Source organism: Podarcis pityusensis, assembly GCF_964106645.2.
Source record: "Podarcis pityusensis genome assembly, chromosome: 11".
NCBI classification, from domain to species: domain Eukaryota; kingdom Metazoa; phylum Chordata; class Lepidosauria; order Squamata; family Lacertidae; genus Podarcis; species Podarcis pityusensis.
In genome coordinates this window covers 19,521,975-19,538,551 of record NC_138036.1, presented here as the reverse complement: position 1 = coordinate 19,538,551, position 16,577 = coordinate 19,521,975, and the positions used below count along the sequence as shown (strand labels likewise).

The 16,577-nt window shown below is 42.2% G+C and overlaps 1 protein-coding gene across 8 annotated transcripts in view; it reads left to right on the top strand.

The window, feature by feature from the left end:
• LOC308458058 (uncharacterized protein C5orf34 homolog) overlaps positions 1–16,577 on the top strand; it is a 388,338-nt gene that overhangs the window by 370,491 nt on the left and 1,270 nt on the right. The window contains exons 1-13 of one of the 8 annotated variants that reach the window (XM_080972658.1): positions 2,577–2,779; positions 6,028–6,178; positions 6,332–6,560; positions 7,075–7,164; positions 8,798–9,429; positions 10,710–10,811; positions 11,503–11,623; positions 12,129–12,220; positions 12,503–12,575; positions 13,484–13,654; positions 14,738–14,832; positions 15,905–15,997; positions 16,334–16,374. In XM_080972658.1, coding sequence (XP_080828784.1) covers positions 6,150–6,178; positions 6,332–6,560; positions 7,075–7,164; positions 8,798–9,429; positions 10,710–10,811; positions 11,503–11,623; positions 12,129–12,220; positions 12,503–12,575; positions 13,484–13,654; positions 14,738–14,832; positions 15,905–15,997; positions 16,334–16,374 — 1,768 coding nt within the window. In that variant the 5' untranslated portion in view covers positions 2,577–2,779; positions 6,028–6,149. Of the gene's footprint in view, positions 1–2,576; positions 2,780–4,648; positions 4,800–4,862; positions 4,948–5,872; positions 5,946–6,027; positions 6,179–6,331; positions 6,561–7,074; positions 7,165–8,797; positions 9,430–10,709; positions 10,812–11,502; positions 11,624–12,128; positions 12,221–12,502; positions 12,576–13,483; positions 13,655–14,737; positions 14,833–15,904; positions 15,998–16,333; positions 16,375–16,577 lie in introns of those variants that run through there. The other 7 variants (XM_080972661.1, XM_080972659.1, XM_080972660.1 and 4 more) reach the window with 7 other exon arrangements.

Here is a 16,577-nt window from a genome sequence, read left to right as displayed (position 1 = left end):
CAGGCCTCCATGGTGCAAAAAAATGTGGATGCCCAGCCCCTTCATGGGGAATGTTGTGGGGGCTTGAGCCCCCAGCCCATCCCACCCGGTGCCTATGAGCAACATAGGTTCAGCTGTGATTACTGATACATAATGTCATGTTGCCAGCTTCTTTTGTGTGCTTCCAGTTGAACCCGTGCCCAAAATACTTGAGTAATTAAATTTGTTAAGCACCACCTGCAAGATGAGACTAGCAAATACAGTGGATTGATTTTAAATTAAGGCAGTTTTAAAACCCACAAAAATTGGTGGTGATATCCAGCGTTAGTCATACTCGGGAGACCCACTGAAATAAACAGATTTAAGTAACAAGTATTTCAATGGGTCGATGAATATGGCTCATGTTATACCACCCTTTATATCTGCTGATTTAAATAAAGAGTCACATCTTGAAATTCATATTTCTTAAAACGGGTATGAATGTTGTTAACTGGTTGTTACATAAAAACATACTGGTTTGCAACTCGGTACAGCAAATGAGCACGGTCCAAAAGCTTTGGTCGCTTAGCTCAGATACCTTTTGCACTGTGGAATTATACCTGTTTATGACATGGCAGTGCATCTTCCCTTGCTAGGGCAAGAAGCAGTTTGCAGAAGGGGTAGACATAATTTAAAAATACACTAAAGGTCACCCACAAAGATCAGGCAATAAACAAGACTCCTTCCCCACCAGCACCAGGGTACAAACCAACTGCTATTACTTCTCTAGCACCAGATAGGTGACAATGTTGGCTTGGGGGATTTGCAGTGGACCTGGCTGGGTACTTTGGAAAAGTCCTGTTCTTGTTGCCACCTTCAAAATGTCTCTTAAAGGGTGGCAGAAGGGCCTCAATTTATGGTAAATGTTCCAATTTACTTTTTAAAAAATCTCTCTAAATTACTGGGTTTCTTAAAATAACAGCATATTATTTTAATGATTGCTTACCTTAAACCTTTAAAAAATCCTTTATTACATTTATCTCTCAAGGTAGTCTTATTACCTACCCTACCAATTCCGGCAGGGGGGGTAGTAAAACAAAACAATGAAAATTGTTATATGCTAGTAAAGTAACAAATAATGAAAAGACAGTGCAATAAAGGTATGTACTCTCTTTTGAAAAATAGGTTTTGAATTCTGAAATTTGAGGGCTATAGTTATTCACAATTTGACATTTCCAGATAAAATTGTGAATGCCCTATGACTGGTAACACTAGTGTAATGTCAGCAGTGCTTTTTTTCTTAAAAAAAGTTTAGAGGTACAGGTACTCTCATTTTGACGCAAGAAAATAACCATTTTATAGTTCAAATCAGGAAAAATAAATACAGTAAATGGACAAAAGTACAAAGATTCACAAAATGTTTAGGGGTAGGAATCCCCCCAGAAAAAAGCACTGAATGTCACTACGCCAAATGTTGGGGGATTGTATCCAATGTCAGTGCTACTCAGGGGCAGCTCTTAAGATTCATCAGTTTCAGTAGGTAAACTTGTGAGTAGGACTAGCACTGGAGGCAGCCTTAGAAAGTCCCTTTCACAACTACAGATGGAAGTAAAACAAATATGCATGCTTCACCTATGTGACATCCCGTTTAGATATTTGAAGATGCCTATCACATAGCCTCCCTGTCTCCTCTTGTCCAGGCTAAACATCCCCAACTCCCTCAACCGTTCCTCATAAGGATTGGTTTACAGATCATCTTGATCACTTCTCCTTGTGCACACATACCAGTTTGTCAATATCCTTCTAAACCTGTGATATATCAAAGACGTATTGTCGCTGTTTTTTGTGTTGAATATATGCTATATGGTAATTTATGGACCGAATAGGTATCTAAAGCCATTTGTGCATAACAAAATATGTATTTTACCAAAGTAATTGATATAGAAATGAGCAAACCAGTGACATTTTAGGGAGCAGGCTGGCAGGCGGGGCCCATTACTTACATCATTGGAGCCTACACAACACAAAACACTGTAGCTGTATGTAGGTTTTACAGTGGTACCTCTGGTTGCGAACGGGATCCGTTCCGGAGGTCCGTTCGCAACATGAAAACCCCGCAACCTGAATCGCCATATCTGCACAGGTGCGCTGTGCGATTTGGTGCTTGTGTGCATGCGCAAAGTGCGATTTAGCGCTTCTGTGCATGCACGAGCAGTGAAATCCAGAAGTAACCCTTTCCGGTACTTCTGGGTCACGGAAGGACACAACCTGAAGAAACGTAACATGAGGTATGACTGTATTTTATTTTATTTTTATCTTATATTTTGGAAATGTACATCCAGTTTCTTCCCCTTTAAATTTTTTGGGGGCCCCCAAGAGAGTGTGGCCCCTAAACTGTAGCTTGTTTAGCTTATACGTACAGTAAATCGGGCACTGTAAGAACTATGCAAGCCCACAGCACGCCCTTCCGAGGGCTCGTGCGCTAAATCGCCAGCGACGCGAGCCTTGCAAGCTCATATTCAACCGGGAAACCCGAGCTCCGCCTCCTCCTCCCCGGCGCCGCTAGTCCGTACGATCCGCCCAATATTCCTCTCGAGCTCCTCCTGCTGCTGCTGCTGCGCTTCCTCCCGTCGCGCTTTCTGGTTGGTTTCCCCGCCTTTCGGCGCGCCGTCTGGAAAAGAAAAGGAGCCGAGTTGCTGCTGCTGCTGCTGCGCTTTCGGGTAGGCTGAGCTTTCTTTTGCAACTCTCTTGGTGCATCTTTGCGTCTTTTCGCGTCGTGGCCGTGCAGAAGTGGAAGGCTCTCTAAGCTCGGCCCTCTAAGGTAGGGGGGTAGCGAGGGGGCAGAAGGGGGGTGGTCACAGTGCCGGATTCACGTATAAGCTAAACAAGCTACAGCTTAGGGCCCCACTCTCTTGGGGGGGGGCACAAAAAATTTAAAGGAAAAAAAACTGGATGTACATTTCCAAAATATAAGATTAAAAAACAAATAAAATAAAACCTACATACAGCAACAGTGTTTTGTGTTGTGTAGGCTCCTATGATGCACAGTGGTACCTACATAGTGGCTCCTATGATGTACAGTGGTAAGTATAGTGGTACCTCTGGTTAAAAACTTAATTCGTTCTGGAGGTGCATTCTTAACCTGAAACTGTTCTTAACCTGAAGCACCACTTTAGCTAATGGGGCCTCCTGCTGCCGCCGCACCGCCGGAGCATGATTTCTGTTCTCATCCTGAAGCAAAGTTCTTAATCCGATGTACTATTTCTAGCCAGCTCCCTAAAATATCACTGGTTTGCTCATTTCTATATATAGGGTGCTCACATTCTGCATGGACTGGTTGCAATACTTTGATAAAATACATATTTTGCTATGTGCAAATGGCTTTAGATACCTATTAGGTCCATAAACTACCAAATAGCATATATTCAACAACAAAAAAACAGTGACAATTTGTTGTTGAGAAAGGACAGCTGGACATAGAAAGGGCCCCGTTACCTTCAGTAGCTTATGGGCTCATCAAACCTAAATCCGGCCCTGGAGGTAGAAAAGGTATGTACAAGTGAGACAAAATGTACCTTAGCAGGAGTGCTTCTATTTGGGGTTCCTTCCAGACACAAGCCATGTGCTGTTCCTCAAGGAGCTTCAGCAGGCCATTCCTAAGGGCTGGCCCATTTTTGGGGAGGGGACTATCCAGAATATTAGGGCCATGCTTTCCCCAGGCCAAGCAAAAACAACGCAACGTGGTGTGCAAGTGTTTGGGCTTCGGAGGGAGAGGGAAGTTGGCTAGTGATCACTGTCACAGCAAGTGTGGCTCATCTCACTTTATCCTCACAAGAACCCTGCGAAGTAGACTACAGTCAGGCAGTGGCTGCCCCCAGGCCAATCAGGGATGTGAACACAGAATGAGAGAATTTTAGAGTTGGAAGGGGACATAAGGGTCATCTAGCACAACCCTCTGCAATGCAGGAAACTTCTTGCCCAACGTGGAGCTCGAACCCACAACCCAGCGATTAAGAATCTGATGCTCTGTGACTGAGCAAAATCCAACATACGTACTCTTTGCCAGCTCACTATTATATATGTGTCTTCCGAACTTAACAAATTGGGTTGTTATGTTAGATACTGTTGCTCTATGGGTGTACGTATAGGGATCACCGCAGCTGCTTGCATTTTTGGACCCACTTTGGGGTATTGGCTATGGGGGCTGTCATGGTGAGCTCCTCCACTGCAAAATTTGCCTCTGCCTTGATGCTTCTTAAGGGACGTGGGTGGCGCTGTGGGTTAAAGCACAGAGCCTAGGACTTGCCAATCAGAAGGTTGGCGGTTCGAATCCCCGCAACGGGGTGAGCTCCCGTTGCTCGGTCCCTGCTCCTGCCAACCTAGCAGTTCGAAAGCACATCAAAGTGCAAGTAGATATATAGGTACCACTCCGGCGGGAAGGTAAACGCCGTTTCCATGCACTGCTCTGGTTCACCAGAAGCAGCTTAGTCATGCTGGCCACATGACCCAGAAGCTGTACGCCGGCTCCCACAGCCAATAAAGCGAGATGAGCACCGCAACCCCAGAGTCAGCCACGACTGGACCTAATGGTCAGGGGTCCCTTTACCTTTACCTTGACGCTTCTTAGCCAGAGCAGGTTGCAGAACTGCATGTGTGTAGACTTTAAAGTGGGGATTTCTGACAAAATCTTCCTTCCCTGCGCAGATTCTTGGCCAGTGGTAGTCAACATAGCACCCTCCATGTGTTATTACTTTTATATCTCACTTCTCCTCCAATAAGCTCAAGGCAGTGTACAGGACTTCTGCCCCTCCCATGTTTTGTCCTCGTAACAACCCTGAAAGGTAGGTTAAGCTCAAATATAGCAACTGACCCAGCTCTTCCAGATCCTTGGAGAGAGAGGGTACAGTGGCAGTTGAGGTAGTTTAGATTCACAGTCCAGACATTGGCCCTCTTGTCTACCTTGTGGCAATAAAAGGACAGAAAGAAAAGGTTAAAAAGAGCACATCCCTTGACACTCCGTCTAAAACAAGCACAGGCAAACTCGGCCCTCCAGATGTTCTGGGACTACAACTCCCATCATCCCTAGCTAACAACCAGTGGTCAGGGAGGATGGGAATTGTAGTCTCAAAACACCTGGAGGGCCAGGTTTGCCTGTGCCTGCTCTAAAACTTATGTGCCCTGCTTTGTTTTCAGGAGGGGAAACTAGAAAAATTAATGCTGTGGCCTACCTGTGTCCATTTTACTTAGTATAGTGGTACCTTGGTTCTCAAACTTAATCTGTTCCGGAAGTCCATTCCAAAACAAAGGCACACTTTCCCATAGAAAGTAATGCAAAATGGATTAATCTGTTCCAGACTTTTAAAAACAACCCCTAAAACAGCAATTTGACATGAATTTTACTATCTAACAAGACCATTGATCCATAAAATGAAAGCAATAATCAATGTTCTGTACTTTAAAATAAACAGGACAGTATTGTAGATGATAAAAATTAAAATTAATTTCTTTTCTTACTTGCACTGATGATATTCATTGTTTGGATGGGGAGCTTTTATCCATTTCCGCAGTCACACAATCAATCAATCAATCATATAACGAAAAACAAGCCACAGTCACAAAAATGAAAAAGCCACACAAACAAAAATGCAAAAAAAATAGCAAAAACAAAAGCATCAAATATCACTTCAGAACACGGCAATCAGAAACGGAAGGCTTTAATTACGATGGGGGGGGGACTCAAATGAGCAGCGCAAGGGCAGAAGCGAGAGGAAAAAAGGCTTGATTACGATGCGGGGGACTCAAACAGTGAAAACGGAAGCTCAGGAGCATGTTCGGCTTCCGAGGCAAAGTTCGAAAACCGGAACACCTACTTCCAGATTTGCAGGTTTCGAGTTGTTTGGGAACTAAGCTGTTTGAAAACCGAGGTACCACTGTACTGATTTCAAAAGCCAGTAACTGCCAACTGCCAGGTCACAGGGCCTGTGAATGTGTGTTCGTGAGCCTAAAACTGAATTGCATGTGGACCACTCTTAACTCTGCGGAACTAGACAAATATTCTTGTTTCCCCAGAAAGTATTTATCCCACCATTCTGTGGAGTGCTGTGCACTGCTCAGAGGTCTGGAAAGATGTGTATAATGCTCTGATTGGCTGCGTAGTTCTGAGGGAGCTTTCTCTCTGTATGTTTGGCTGAATGTATTCCTGCTCTGTGGAAGGCCTGAGGTGAGCGAGACAAAACCTTATGTCTTCTCAAATTATACGCTGTTTTTGCTCTGTAAAGTGTTAATCAGAACTATTTGCTCTGGATTTGGGGTGTGGTATTTAAGTGACTTTGCCAACGGTCCACAGCCCCTTAAGTTGTGATCTTCTTTATAGATTGTCTTTGAATGAACATCTTTCATCTGCCGCCATGGAGTCAGAGAGCATCATGATCCTTTATGAGGACAATTCTGTAGAAGTGCACTATGTGGATGGATCCAGGTTGCTGCTTTCTCCTTGTGGGTCTGAGTTTTTATTTGAGAAAGCCATTCCTGCCTCTGCCCATCCCATACAGCCAGCAGAACGGATTCGCCAGAGGACGCAATTTGCTATCAGCATCTACAGGGTAAACTAGAACATTTTTCTGAATAAGCAGAGTTCCAAGAGAGAGAGAAGGGGTTATTGTGGGATAATAAATATCCGACATCTTTCAGCCCATGCGTTAAGACACAAATGGGCAACCATTTTCAGCCTGTAGGTTGCATTCTCTTCTGGGCAACTTTTTAGGGACTAAAAAGTTTTTTTTAAAAAAACAGCAACTGTATTTTATATTTGGTGTTATCCGCCCTGAGCCCGGTCTTGACCGGGGAAGGTGGGGTATAAATTAAAAATAATAATTATTATTATTATTATTATTATTATTATTAAATGCCCGTGCTGAGTGAGACCAGACTGAAAAGTGGATTTCACTTTTGTACCGTAGCCTAGTTTCTAAATATATACAGACGATAAGGATGTTGGAACTAAACATGGGTTCTTAATTGCCATTCCTCTCCTTTAAGAAAGGGGGAATTAAATTTATGCTTTTGTTAATCTACAAATTCTGTGATATATTTTGTTGTTTTTGTGTGTGTTTTTAGGAGAAGCTTTTGCAGGCAATTGATTTCCGGAATCAATATTCTGATCGTCCCTATTTACCTTCAAGTATTATACCTCCTGAAAGGAAAAATGTAAGTGCTTTTTGTAGGCTTACTATTCTTATTTATTAAACTTCTTAGTCAGCCGCAGGTCTCCAAGCGACTTACTTGTAAAGGAAAATATGCAATACATACACGATACCGTAGGAGAAAGGGGAAGGCCATATAATACATTAACATTTCCTATAATGTAACATTTATGGAAAAACAAAAAACCAACATATCAGCCGTATAAATAATAGCAAACAATGTTAACAACACTCAAATAATAAACGAAGCAACATCCCCACTCACTAATTAGCAAATAAAGAAGACCTCAGCCCCTTTCCTAGTCCACAAGCTATTCACATCGAACCAACCATTTCCCTGCTTTAACCACCCTGCCTCACCCAGAAGTCTGGTGTCAAAGCCAGCTGTTGCAAAAATCAGAGCTGGATGGGTCCCGTGTCTTCCAGGGATGGTCTGGTGTCTCTCTTCTCCCTTTGGGAGGGAGCAGTAGCAAAGCAGGAAGATGGTAGCAAAAGTTTTACCTGCTAAGCAGTTGTCCTGGCTACTGCTCCTCTCTTGTTGCAGAGCAGAGACTTGCCTGCCTGCCTGCCTGCCTGCCTGCCTGGGTTTTCAGCATCCTGCCTAGTGTCAAGGCCAGCTGTTGCAGATCTGTGGTTGTGTGGGGATTTGACAGATCAAAGTGGGTCCAAACTAAATTGCTGGGTGGTAGCTCATGGGAGTTGTAGTCCAAAACAACAGGAGAAGGACCAGGTTAGAGAAGACCAATTAATCACAGAATCATAAAATTGTAGAGTTGGAAGGAACCCTGAAATTCATCTAGTCCTCAGGGACCGTATAACACTGGTCCTGAAAGACCTACATTGACTCCCAGTACATTTCCAAGCACAATTCAAAGTGTTGGTGCTGATCTTTAAATAATAATAATAATAATAATAATAATAATAATTTATTATTTGTACCCCGCCCATCTGGCTGGGTTTCCCCAGCCACATTGGGCAGCTTCCAACAAAGATTAAAATTACATTAAAATGTCGCACATTAAGAACTTCCCTAAACAGGGCTGCCTTCAGATGTCTTTTAAATACTAATAATTTATTATTTAAAGCCCTAAACGGCCTCAGGCCAGACTACCTGAAGGAGCGTCTCCACCTCCATCGTTCAGCCGGACACTGAGGTCCAGCTCCGAGGGCCTTCTGGCAGTTCCCTCCCTGTGAGGTTACAGGGAACCAGGCAGAGGGCCTTCTCGGTAGTGGCACCCTGCGGAACACTCTCCCGTCAGATGTCAAGGAAATAAACAACTACCTGACTTTTAGACGACATCTGAAGGCAGCCCTGTTTAGGGAGGTTTTGAATGTCTGATGGTTTAGCGTGTTTTTAATATTCTGTTGAGAGCTGCCCAGAGTGTTTGGGGAAACCCAGCCAGGTGGGCGTGGTATAAATAAAAATTATTATTATTATTATTATTATTATTATTATTATTATTATTAGTCCAACCCCCTGCAATGCAGGAATATGCAGCTGTCCCATACAGGGATTGAACCTGCAACCTTTGCTCTCACCAACAGAGCTATCAGGCTAATATGTAGCAGTTAAATAATAAATAGCGTCGGTGGCATTGCGCTTGAGATTTGAGTAGTTTTCCTTCCCCTCTTAACAGATTCTTTTCGCAGATATCTCTAAAGCCCAATGGCCCACTTCTTGTGCCGAGAATGGAGCAGCCCGTTTTCACCATGGCGCTGTGACCATCTCTTCTCTAGATGGCCATGCTAGTCTGACCTTGCCTGTCCTTCAGCAAGAATTAACAGTGGAGTTTTTGTGCAAAGTCAGCCAGAAGTTATCGGCACCACCATTACATAAAAAGTGTGGCGAATCGATCCAGGATCGGTGTGGAAGATCTGGCCAGAATTCTGCCGGGAAGCCGTCTTCTCAGCAGCTGAAAGCAGGAGGAGAAGAGGGTGACTTTGGCAGGTCTGTGGCACAGAATACGCAGGACAGCAACTCAGGATCTGTGCAAAACTTAGAGGAGAGCCCCTGGTCTTTCCAGAACTGCTCATCAGAATATTGTTGGGTTACTCAACGTCTGTCTGTGTCCTCCTGCTCCGAAGAATGGAGGTACCCTTTATCATTGGCACTTAGGTTTTATCAGTTACACGCTGGCAAAGAAACTGAACTGGATGAAGGAAACACAGATGTTGGGATTACAGAGCTTGATGTATCACACTCTTCTAAGGCAGTCACTTGTTTGCCTTGGGCTTTACCACTCAGCTGTCATGCTCCTTATTTGCACAGGTGAATTGTTTTTTTATTTATTTACTAAAGTATTTCTATTTCTGTTCTCTTTTATTAAGTCCCTTCCCCTAACTAAGGTGGCTAAAAATCTGCTTAAAAACAGCAGTGAATTTTCCATTGTCGCTCTGTGAGGGGAATAGGGGCTTCAACATGCTTAACAAACTACGATCCAGACAGGGGGTTGGGGGGGGGGGGCTGTTTAAAACGGTATGATACTGCTTCAAATGTGTAGTGCAGATGGGACTTCTTACTGAACATGGTGGAATTTCATCTGGAGAAACAGATATAAGATCAGATTGCTTTTAGGCTTGAAAGCAATATCTACAGAAGGGGTGGTTTACTTCTAGCCCTACTGGGCTCCCAACTCCTACGAGCCTCAGCCAGCGTGGTCAGTGGCTAGGATCCCCAGCATAGCTGTCAACTTTTCCCTTTTCTTGAGAGGAATCCTATTCGGAAGAAGGGAATTTCCCTTTAAAAAAGGGAAACGTTGACGGCTATGATCCCCAGTCTTGCCCTACAGTACTTGTTCTAGATTGTTTCAGTTGTTAGCAAGCCGGGTGGATTTAAATCACTATCAGTAAGACTTGATTTAAATCACTAGTCACTGAGACTTGATTTAAATCACTAGTCAGTAAGACATGATTTAAATCATTTTTTTTACAGAAAAACTCATTCTTGCTGGTATAATCTTAATATTTACAACCAGATGAAGGTTTCGTTTTTTGAATAATAAATTTTCAGAGTAGTTTTTACAGTTATATAAAAAATCATTGATTTGGTTGTACTATTAGAAATACATAGACAGATAATTATGAAATTATTGTGAGGTTTAATTAAGTTAACTGTTTATATTTGGACAACTTTTCTGCTGTACTTTATTGGAAGGAGAAAAATAATCGTTTCCTTAATAACAATTTAAACAATTTATTTAACTAAAGCAATAACATTATAGCATATGTATCCATGTTTGTTAACTGATGTGGTTAAACGGTTAGTTTGTTTCTTTTAAAAAAATAAACTTAGACTGAATTTTAGCACACATGAAAAACTTAAAACAAATCCTTATTTCCTGATGACTAGCCGTAGGACTATAATGTAACTTAAATAGAAAACTATCTTTAGAAAGATTTTTCCTCCAAAAGCGTTTTTATTTTAAAAATCCAATTTAAATAAAAAAATCTGATTTATTTTTTTTAAAAATCATTGATTTTTATCCACCCTGTTAGCAAGGGTTCCAGCAGGATTTTGCTAAGTTCAGTGTCTGCTGATTTGTTTCACAGGTGGGATTTCTCTGATTTCTTGCAACTGAGGAAAGAGGACAGCGGTCAGTATTTGTATTCCCAGCCAGTCAAAATAGTATGGAGTAAGGGCATCATTTACAGGTGTGTAAAACAAAAAACAAAACACAAAATTTACTGGATAACAAATTAATATTGCTTATCTAACATCCAGAAAGTTGGGGTTTTTAAAAATATACTAAGTTTTCAGAAGAAGTCTCCACATGATTTAAGTGAAGAAGAGAGGCTTGAAAACAGTGCCACAATCTTGGACTCCTATGCACACTTACCTGGGAGTATGTGTCTGCCTCTGAGTACAGTATTGTACAGAGCTACTACTTCTACAGTTGATGCACTTAAGTCTTGTTGACCCCAATGTATCTGAAGCATAGATGATGATGATAATGATAATTTTTTATTATACATCAAACATTAAAAACTTCCCTAAACAGAGCTGCCTTCAGATGTCTTCTAAAAGTTGGATAGTTGTTTATTTCCTTGACATCTGCTGGGCGGGCGTTCCACAGGGTGGGAGCCACCACCAAGAAGGCCCTCTGCCCGGTTCCCTGTAACCTCACTTCTCGCAGTGAGGGAACCGCCAGAAGGCCCTTGGAGCTGGACCTCAGTGTCCGGGCTGAATGATGTGGGTGGAGATGCTCCTTCAGGTATACTGGGCTGGCTGCAGTTCTGTACACGATGTGACTTCAGCCAACACCACTATTTTATCTGTAATTAATCCACACAGTCTCATAAGGTAGTAAAACGCTCAGCAGGACTAACCAGTACTTTCTCTTAGGTTTCTTCTTGGAGCTAGACAGATAGAAATCTACCCCGGTGATGGCTCAGTTTTCAAATCGGAAGGTTCCTTTTTGGGGAAATATTTCACTCGCTATTATATCCAGGAAGGAATGAGGGAGGTAAATGACGCCATTTTATCTTTCAGACCCGTTCTAGAATATTTGAGGAACGTTGCTGTAGGTCTTCTATTATGCTATGTTTATAAATTACAGTTTCCATTATGTTTTCCTTGACACTTAATGACAGGGAACACCCAGGCATTTTTAGAGCTAACGGTGATATGTCCAACAAAAGGTGGAGATGTTTGAAATTGGCAGGCATGGCCTAGTTTTTCAGTTTGAGCTCAACGTTTTTATACTCTTATTTCCATCAGTTCTCAGAGTGGCTTAACAATCAATCCCTCTTCACAGGGAACTCTGAGAATTATAAATCTGTGAGGGGAATAGAGGCCTCCTGACAACTCTCAGTACCCTTAAGAAACGGCAGCTCCCAGAATTCTTTGGGGGAAGCCATGACTGTTTAAAGTACTAACATAGTGCTTTAAAATGTATGGTGTGAATGTGCCTGAGGTTCTTGGTTTGCTTGTTAGAAAGCAATTTCCTTTTGTTTTTTTGCATCTTTAAGAGAGAAGAAACAATGTATTCTGCAAGCAGTCTACCACCTGATGTACCTGGAAGTCTCTACTCTGTGTCGACCATTATCACTCAAGCTGTAAGGTGAAATATTTTGGCTCTGCATTTTTGTTAGTCCACACACCAAGGGCATGTATAGCTGAGCTGAAGGAACATTTACTGCTTTTCCTGTGTCTTATAAAGTGCCTCTTGAGTAACTGACTCAGTTTACATCATGACATGAAATGGGTTTAGGAAATGCTGTTTTATTGGTAGGCTAAGGTGCTAACAATAAATATACAAGTAAATATAAACTGACTTATTTTTGTAAAGCCAGTATGTCCTTATGAAACATCTTTTATCTTTTTCTTTTTTTAAACTACCTAGAGTTCTTCAACATAATCTTGAGCGCATGCTTTCGTTAACCCATAATTACTCTGTCTGCTGCTGGAAGATGGTGGTAAGTAAGAATGAAGTTGAGATCTTGTAAAATATCATGCTGGTCTCTGTGCTCACAGCACTTCTCAATTTTCAGGGTGAAAAAAATCTAGGCACATGGAAATTTTAGATTTCCATTCCCAACCAATTTGAAGAGTTTAGGGCAGGTAATTTTGTTTATAAAGATGTATATTTTAAATGAGAGAAAATAAACCTTATTGACCTATTGAGCAAATGCTACAAATTATATATAGGCTCTTTAGGTCCTATTCTCCCCTAAACTAGAGAGTATGAAAATAAATGAAACTAGAAAAGGGTCAGAAACAGCAAAAGGGCTTTCCAGTAGATATTTTTGTCATTGAAATCCTACTCAATATTGATCCAGAGCAGATTCTAATGTATAGTTAGTTAGCAGAGTAAGAAACTTGTTGCAGGATTCCCAAAAATAGACCAGAGGCAATTGTATTTTATCCAGCAGAGCTTTACTGCTACTGAAGGCAAATGAGCATAATGGTCACAAATCCAATACATTCAGGATTGGCACTGTTCATAAGAAATCCAGTTGCAGCAGACTTAAACTTACACTAAGCATATTATGTACAAAACACCATACCAGAAGGAAAATAGAGAGTGAAACCCCTGCTCCTTCTGGCCTTACTTTTATAGTCAGCATGACCTTGACAGAAAGAGATAACAGGACCAGTTTAAGAAAGCTGTACTCAGCTTCTCTGAAGGTATAACCAAAACATCATGAACCTTCTGCTTGTTTCCTTTCACACAGAGAAGTTTCCAGAACCCTCTTGAATTAAACAGAATAGGAAAGATCTCTACACATCAGTTCAATACTTTCTGCACTAAGAAATGCAAACGTGACAGTTTTCCCTATGTTATAAATTAGTACTTATTTTTGTCCCACATTGTTTGTTTCAGTGTCCTGAGAAGGGTAGAGGACAAATGTTGCCGGTCCCCCTGGCTGAAACAATTGTTCCCAATGTAGGAAGGCTCTTAGCATATTCAGATAATAAAGTGCATGCCATTTTTTATGATGGAATGATCCTGAACATGGTGTGGGATTTCACTTCTCAAGATGGAAAATCACAGGTGAGCCTTACAGGGTGTTGGTTTAATTTGTCCCGTGCTTGGGAGCATTTACCTCCTGGTAAAAGGTAAAGGACCCCTGGACAGCTAAGTCCAGTCAAAGGTGACTATGGGGTTGCAGCGCTCACCTCGCGTTCAGGCTGAGGAAGCCGGCGTTTGTCCACAGACAGCTTTCCGAGTCATGTGGCCAGCATGACTAAACCACTTCTGGTGCATGGAGGACCGTGACAAGTGTGAGAGCGCACAGACATGCTGTTTACCTTCCCGCTGCAGCGGTGCCTATTTATCTACTTGCACTGGCATGCTTTTGAACTGCTAGGTTGGCAGGAGCTGAGACAGAGCAACGGGAGCTCACCCCGTTGTGGGGATTCGAACCGCCAACCAAGAGGCTCAGTGGTTTAGACCACAGCGCCACCCATGTCCCTTTACCTCCTGGTACTTGTGCAAGAGAAGACATCATGACTATTTCTAGTTTCAGCCTTTCCAGTTTCATCATCGCCTTTTACAAAATAACTCCACAAACATTTAAATAGAGACATTATTTTGTGGCAACTCTTTCCCTTCAAAAATGACTACCACTTGCTAATTGTTAGTCACATCCCTGAGAAACTCTGGAGAATTTGTCTGCTCCCCAACCCCGTCCCTGCTGCAGTTGAAATTTGGTGAAGTGTGCATCTTAAAATTTCTCTGCCCCGAACAGCGCAGTTGAGAAGCCATTTGCACACAGCTCTGGTTGTTGATTGTATGGTTGTCCAGCAGGCAGCAGTCAAAAACCTATTTAGAGTGGCTCTGCTATAAACAACAGTAAAAGTGAATGAGATTTATTATGAGAGTATGGGATTTGGGGGTTCAGCCGGTTTGCTTCTGGGGCTGAAGAACTAGGGATATAATAGTATCCAGAATTATACTGACCCACTTGGCTACAAGGAGTGCTCAGAAATGGAAGCGTGCAGGGAACCAACCTGGGGGGGCGGGGACTAGAAAACTAAGCCCCTACCTGAAAAAAATGACAGCAGACAGGCAGAGGTTACTTGGAAGAAGGGATGAAGTAGGGTACTTCTACTGATTATCTAATTTTCTTCTAAGAGACCTCAAGATGCTAACACGGGTTGGTGCAAACTCACTTCGCCTGCAGGAGCACAGCAGCTTATCCATGTAGATCATCCTGGGCTCTATGAAAGGTATTTGTAGGTTTTTTGGATAAATTTAGGAATTTCAGTATGATTTAATTTGCCCAAAAGAGAAAAATGTAGGTGAAATATTTTTCCTTCCTCCTCTTGCTGTAGATTTTGGTAGAAGTCATCAATCCTTTGACTACAGCAGCAAACATTTTAATAAACATTTGGGGAGATAGTATTAGACACTGTGTTCGAAACTCCCATTGTTCTAGGCACGTTTTACGACAGGGAATGTCATTCGTGCGAGCAGCTTCTGAGCTCCAGGCGCAGTATTGCGCTTAAAATTAAAAGTGCAGAATGGAAGAAAAGGAGGACCTTTTTCTTCCTCCCCGCTTCCAGCTACTCTCTGAAGACTGGAGAAGAGACCCTCTTAAGAATATTACGGGGGTGGGCAGGTGAAGGAATAGACCATGGGTTGGCAAACTAACGCCCGGGGGCCAGATCCAGCCCAATCACCTTCTAAATCTGGCCCACAGACAGTCCAGGAATGAGCGTGTTTTACATGAGTAGAATGTGTCCTTTTATTTAAAATGCATCTCTGGGTTATTTGTGGGGCATAGGAATTTGTTCTTCCCCACCAAAAAATATAGTCTGGCCCCCCACAAGTTCTGAGGGACAGTGGACCAGCCCCCTGCTGCAAAGGTTTTCTAACCCCTGGACTAGACCATGTGAAAAATGAACATAATATTTTAGCTGCAGTTCATTCATTTTCAGCTTTGCATCCTTGTTATTAAAAAAAGCGCACCTAGATACTCAGTTGTTGTGCCCATAACCTAGGTTTAAGGTGCCATTTGGCTCCTAGCTTTCATATCTCTGTTTCTGATTAGGCAGCTGTTTTCCTAGAGCTATTTTCCTGCACTACTTCTGTGTGCTGTTGGCAGAACATCATGTAGGATCAGATGCTAAAGTCTTGTCCCCCAACTCCCTCGTGTTCATTTTTTGCAATCCAACACTATCAGAGACAGGCGGGTCTGTTTTCCTTATTAGGGACAGGATGCCCCAGCTGCCATTGGTTCTTTAGTTGGTGTTGCCCATTCATGGTGGATGTAACACAACTTATTTTTCTCCAACACAGATACGTAACAACCGTGGTCAAATGGTGCAGAAGCTTAAACAAGGATGGAGAGGTGTGTGCAGACGCACCACAGCCGATTCCTGAAGAGACCTGGTATGCATCTTAAATGGCTCTCAGGGGCCATCTGTATTTATTTTTAAACACAAGTTTATTCAATTTTATTTATTACCTCTCTTTGGGAACCATTTGGATCCATTAAGAGGCAGGCGGTGGACCATTCAAATTGGTCTCTCCTACCTGCAGAGGGGAAGGGTTAGGGAAGTCTAGTTGCACCAGGAAGTGATCTGACCATGACACTGCTTTTGTTCCACTGGAACTTAAGTGTCAGATCACTCCTGGTAAACACCAGATCTAAGGCATGTTGTTGTGGTAATAAGCAAAATGGTATTTTGAGAAATGTGTTCTCAGTTTTATATTGGTATTTTATAGGTCCGTTGCTGCTGAACTTGAAAAAATAAGAAGATTCAACTGTATCCTTTTCGAGCACATTTTTAATCCACAGAGAAGTTCTTAGCAGGATTGGATCATTCTTTTCTTGAGGCAAGCAATAATAAACCTTTTCTATACTTTGGTTCAGTTTGTTAGTCAAAGTACTAGTAAGGTGTCTGCGAATAGTATTAAAATGTTAAAGGTCCTTCACATTACTTTGTCATGTGGCAATTTAGTTTTATTT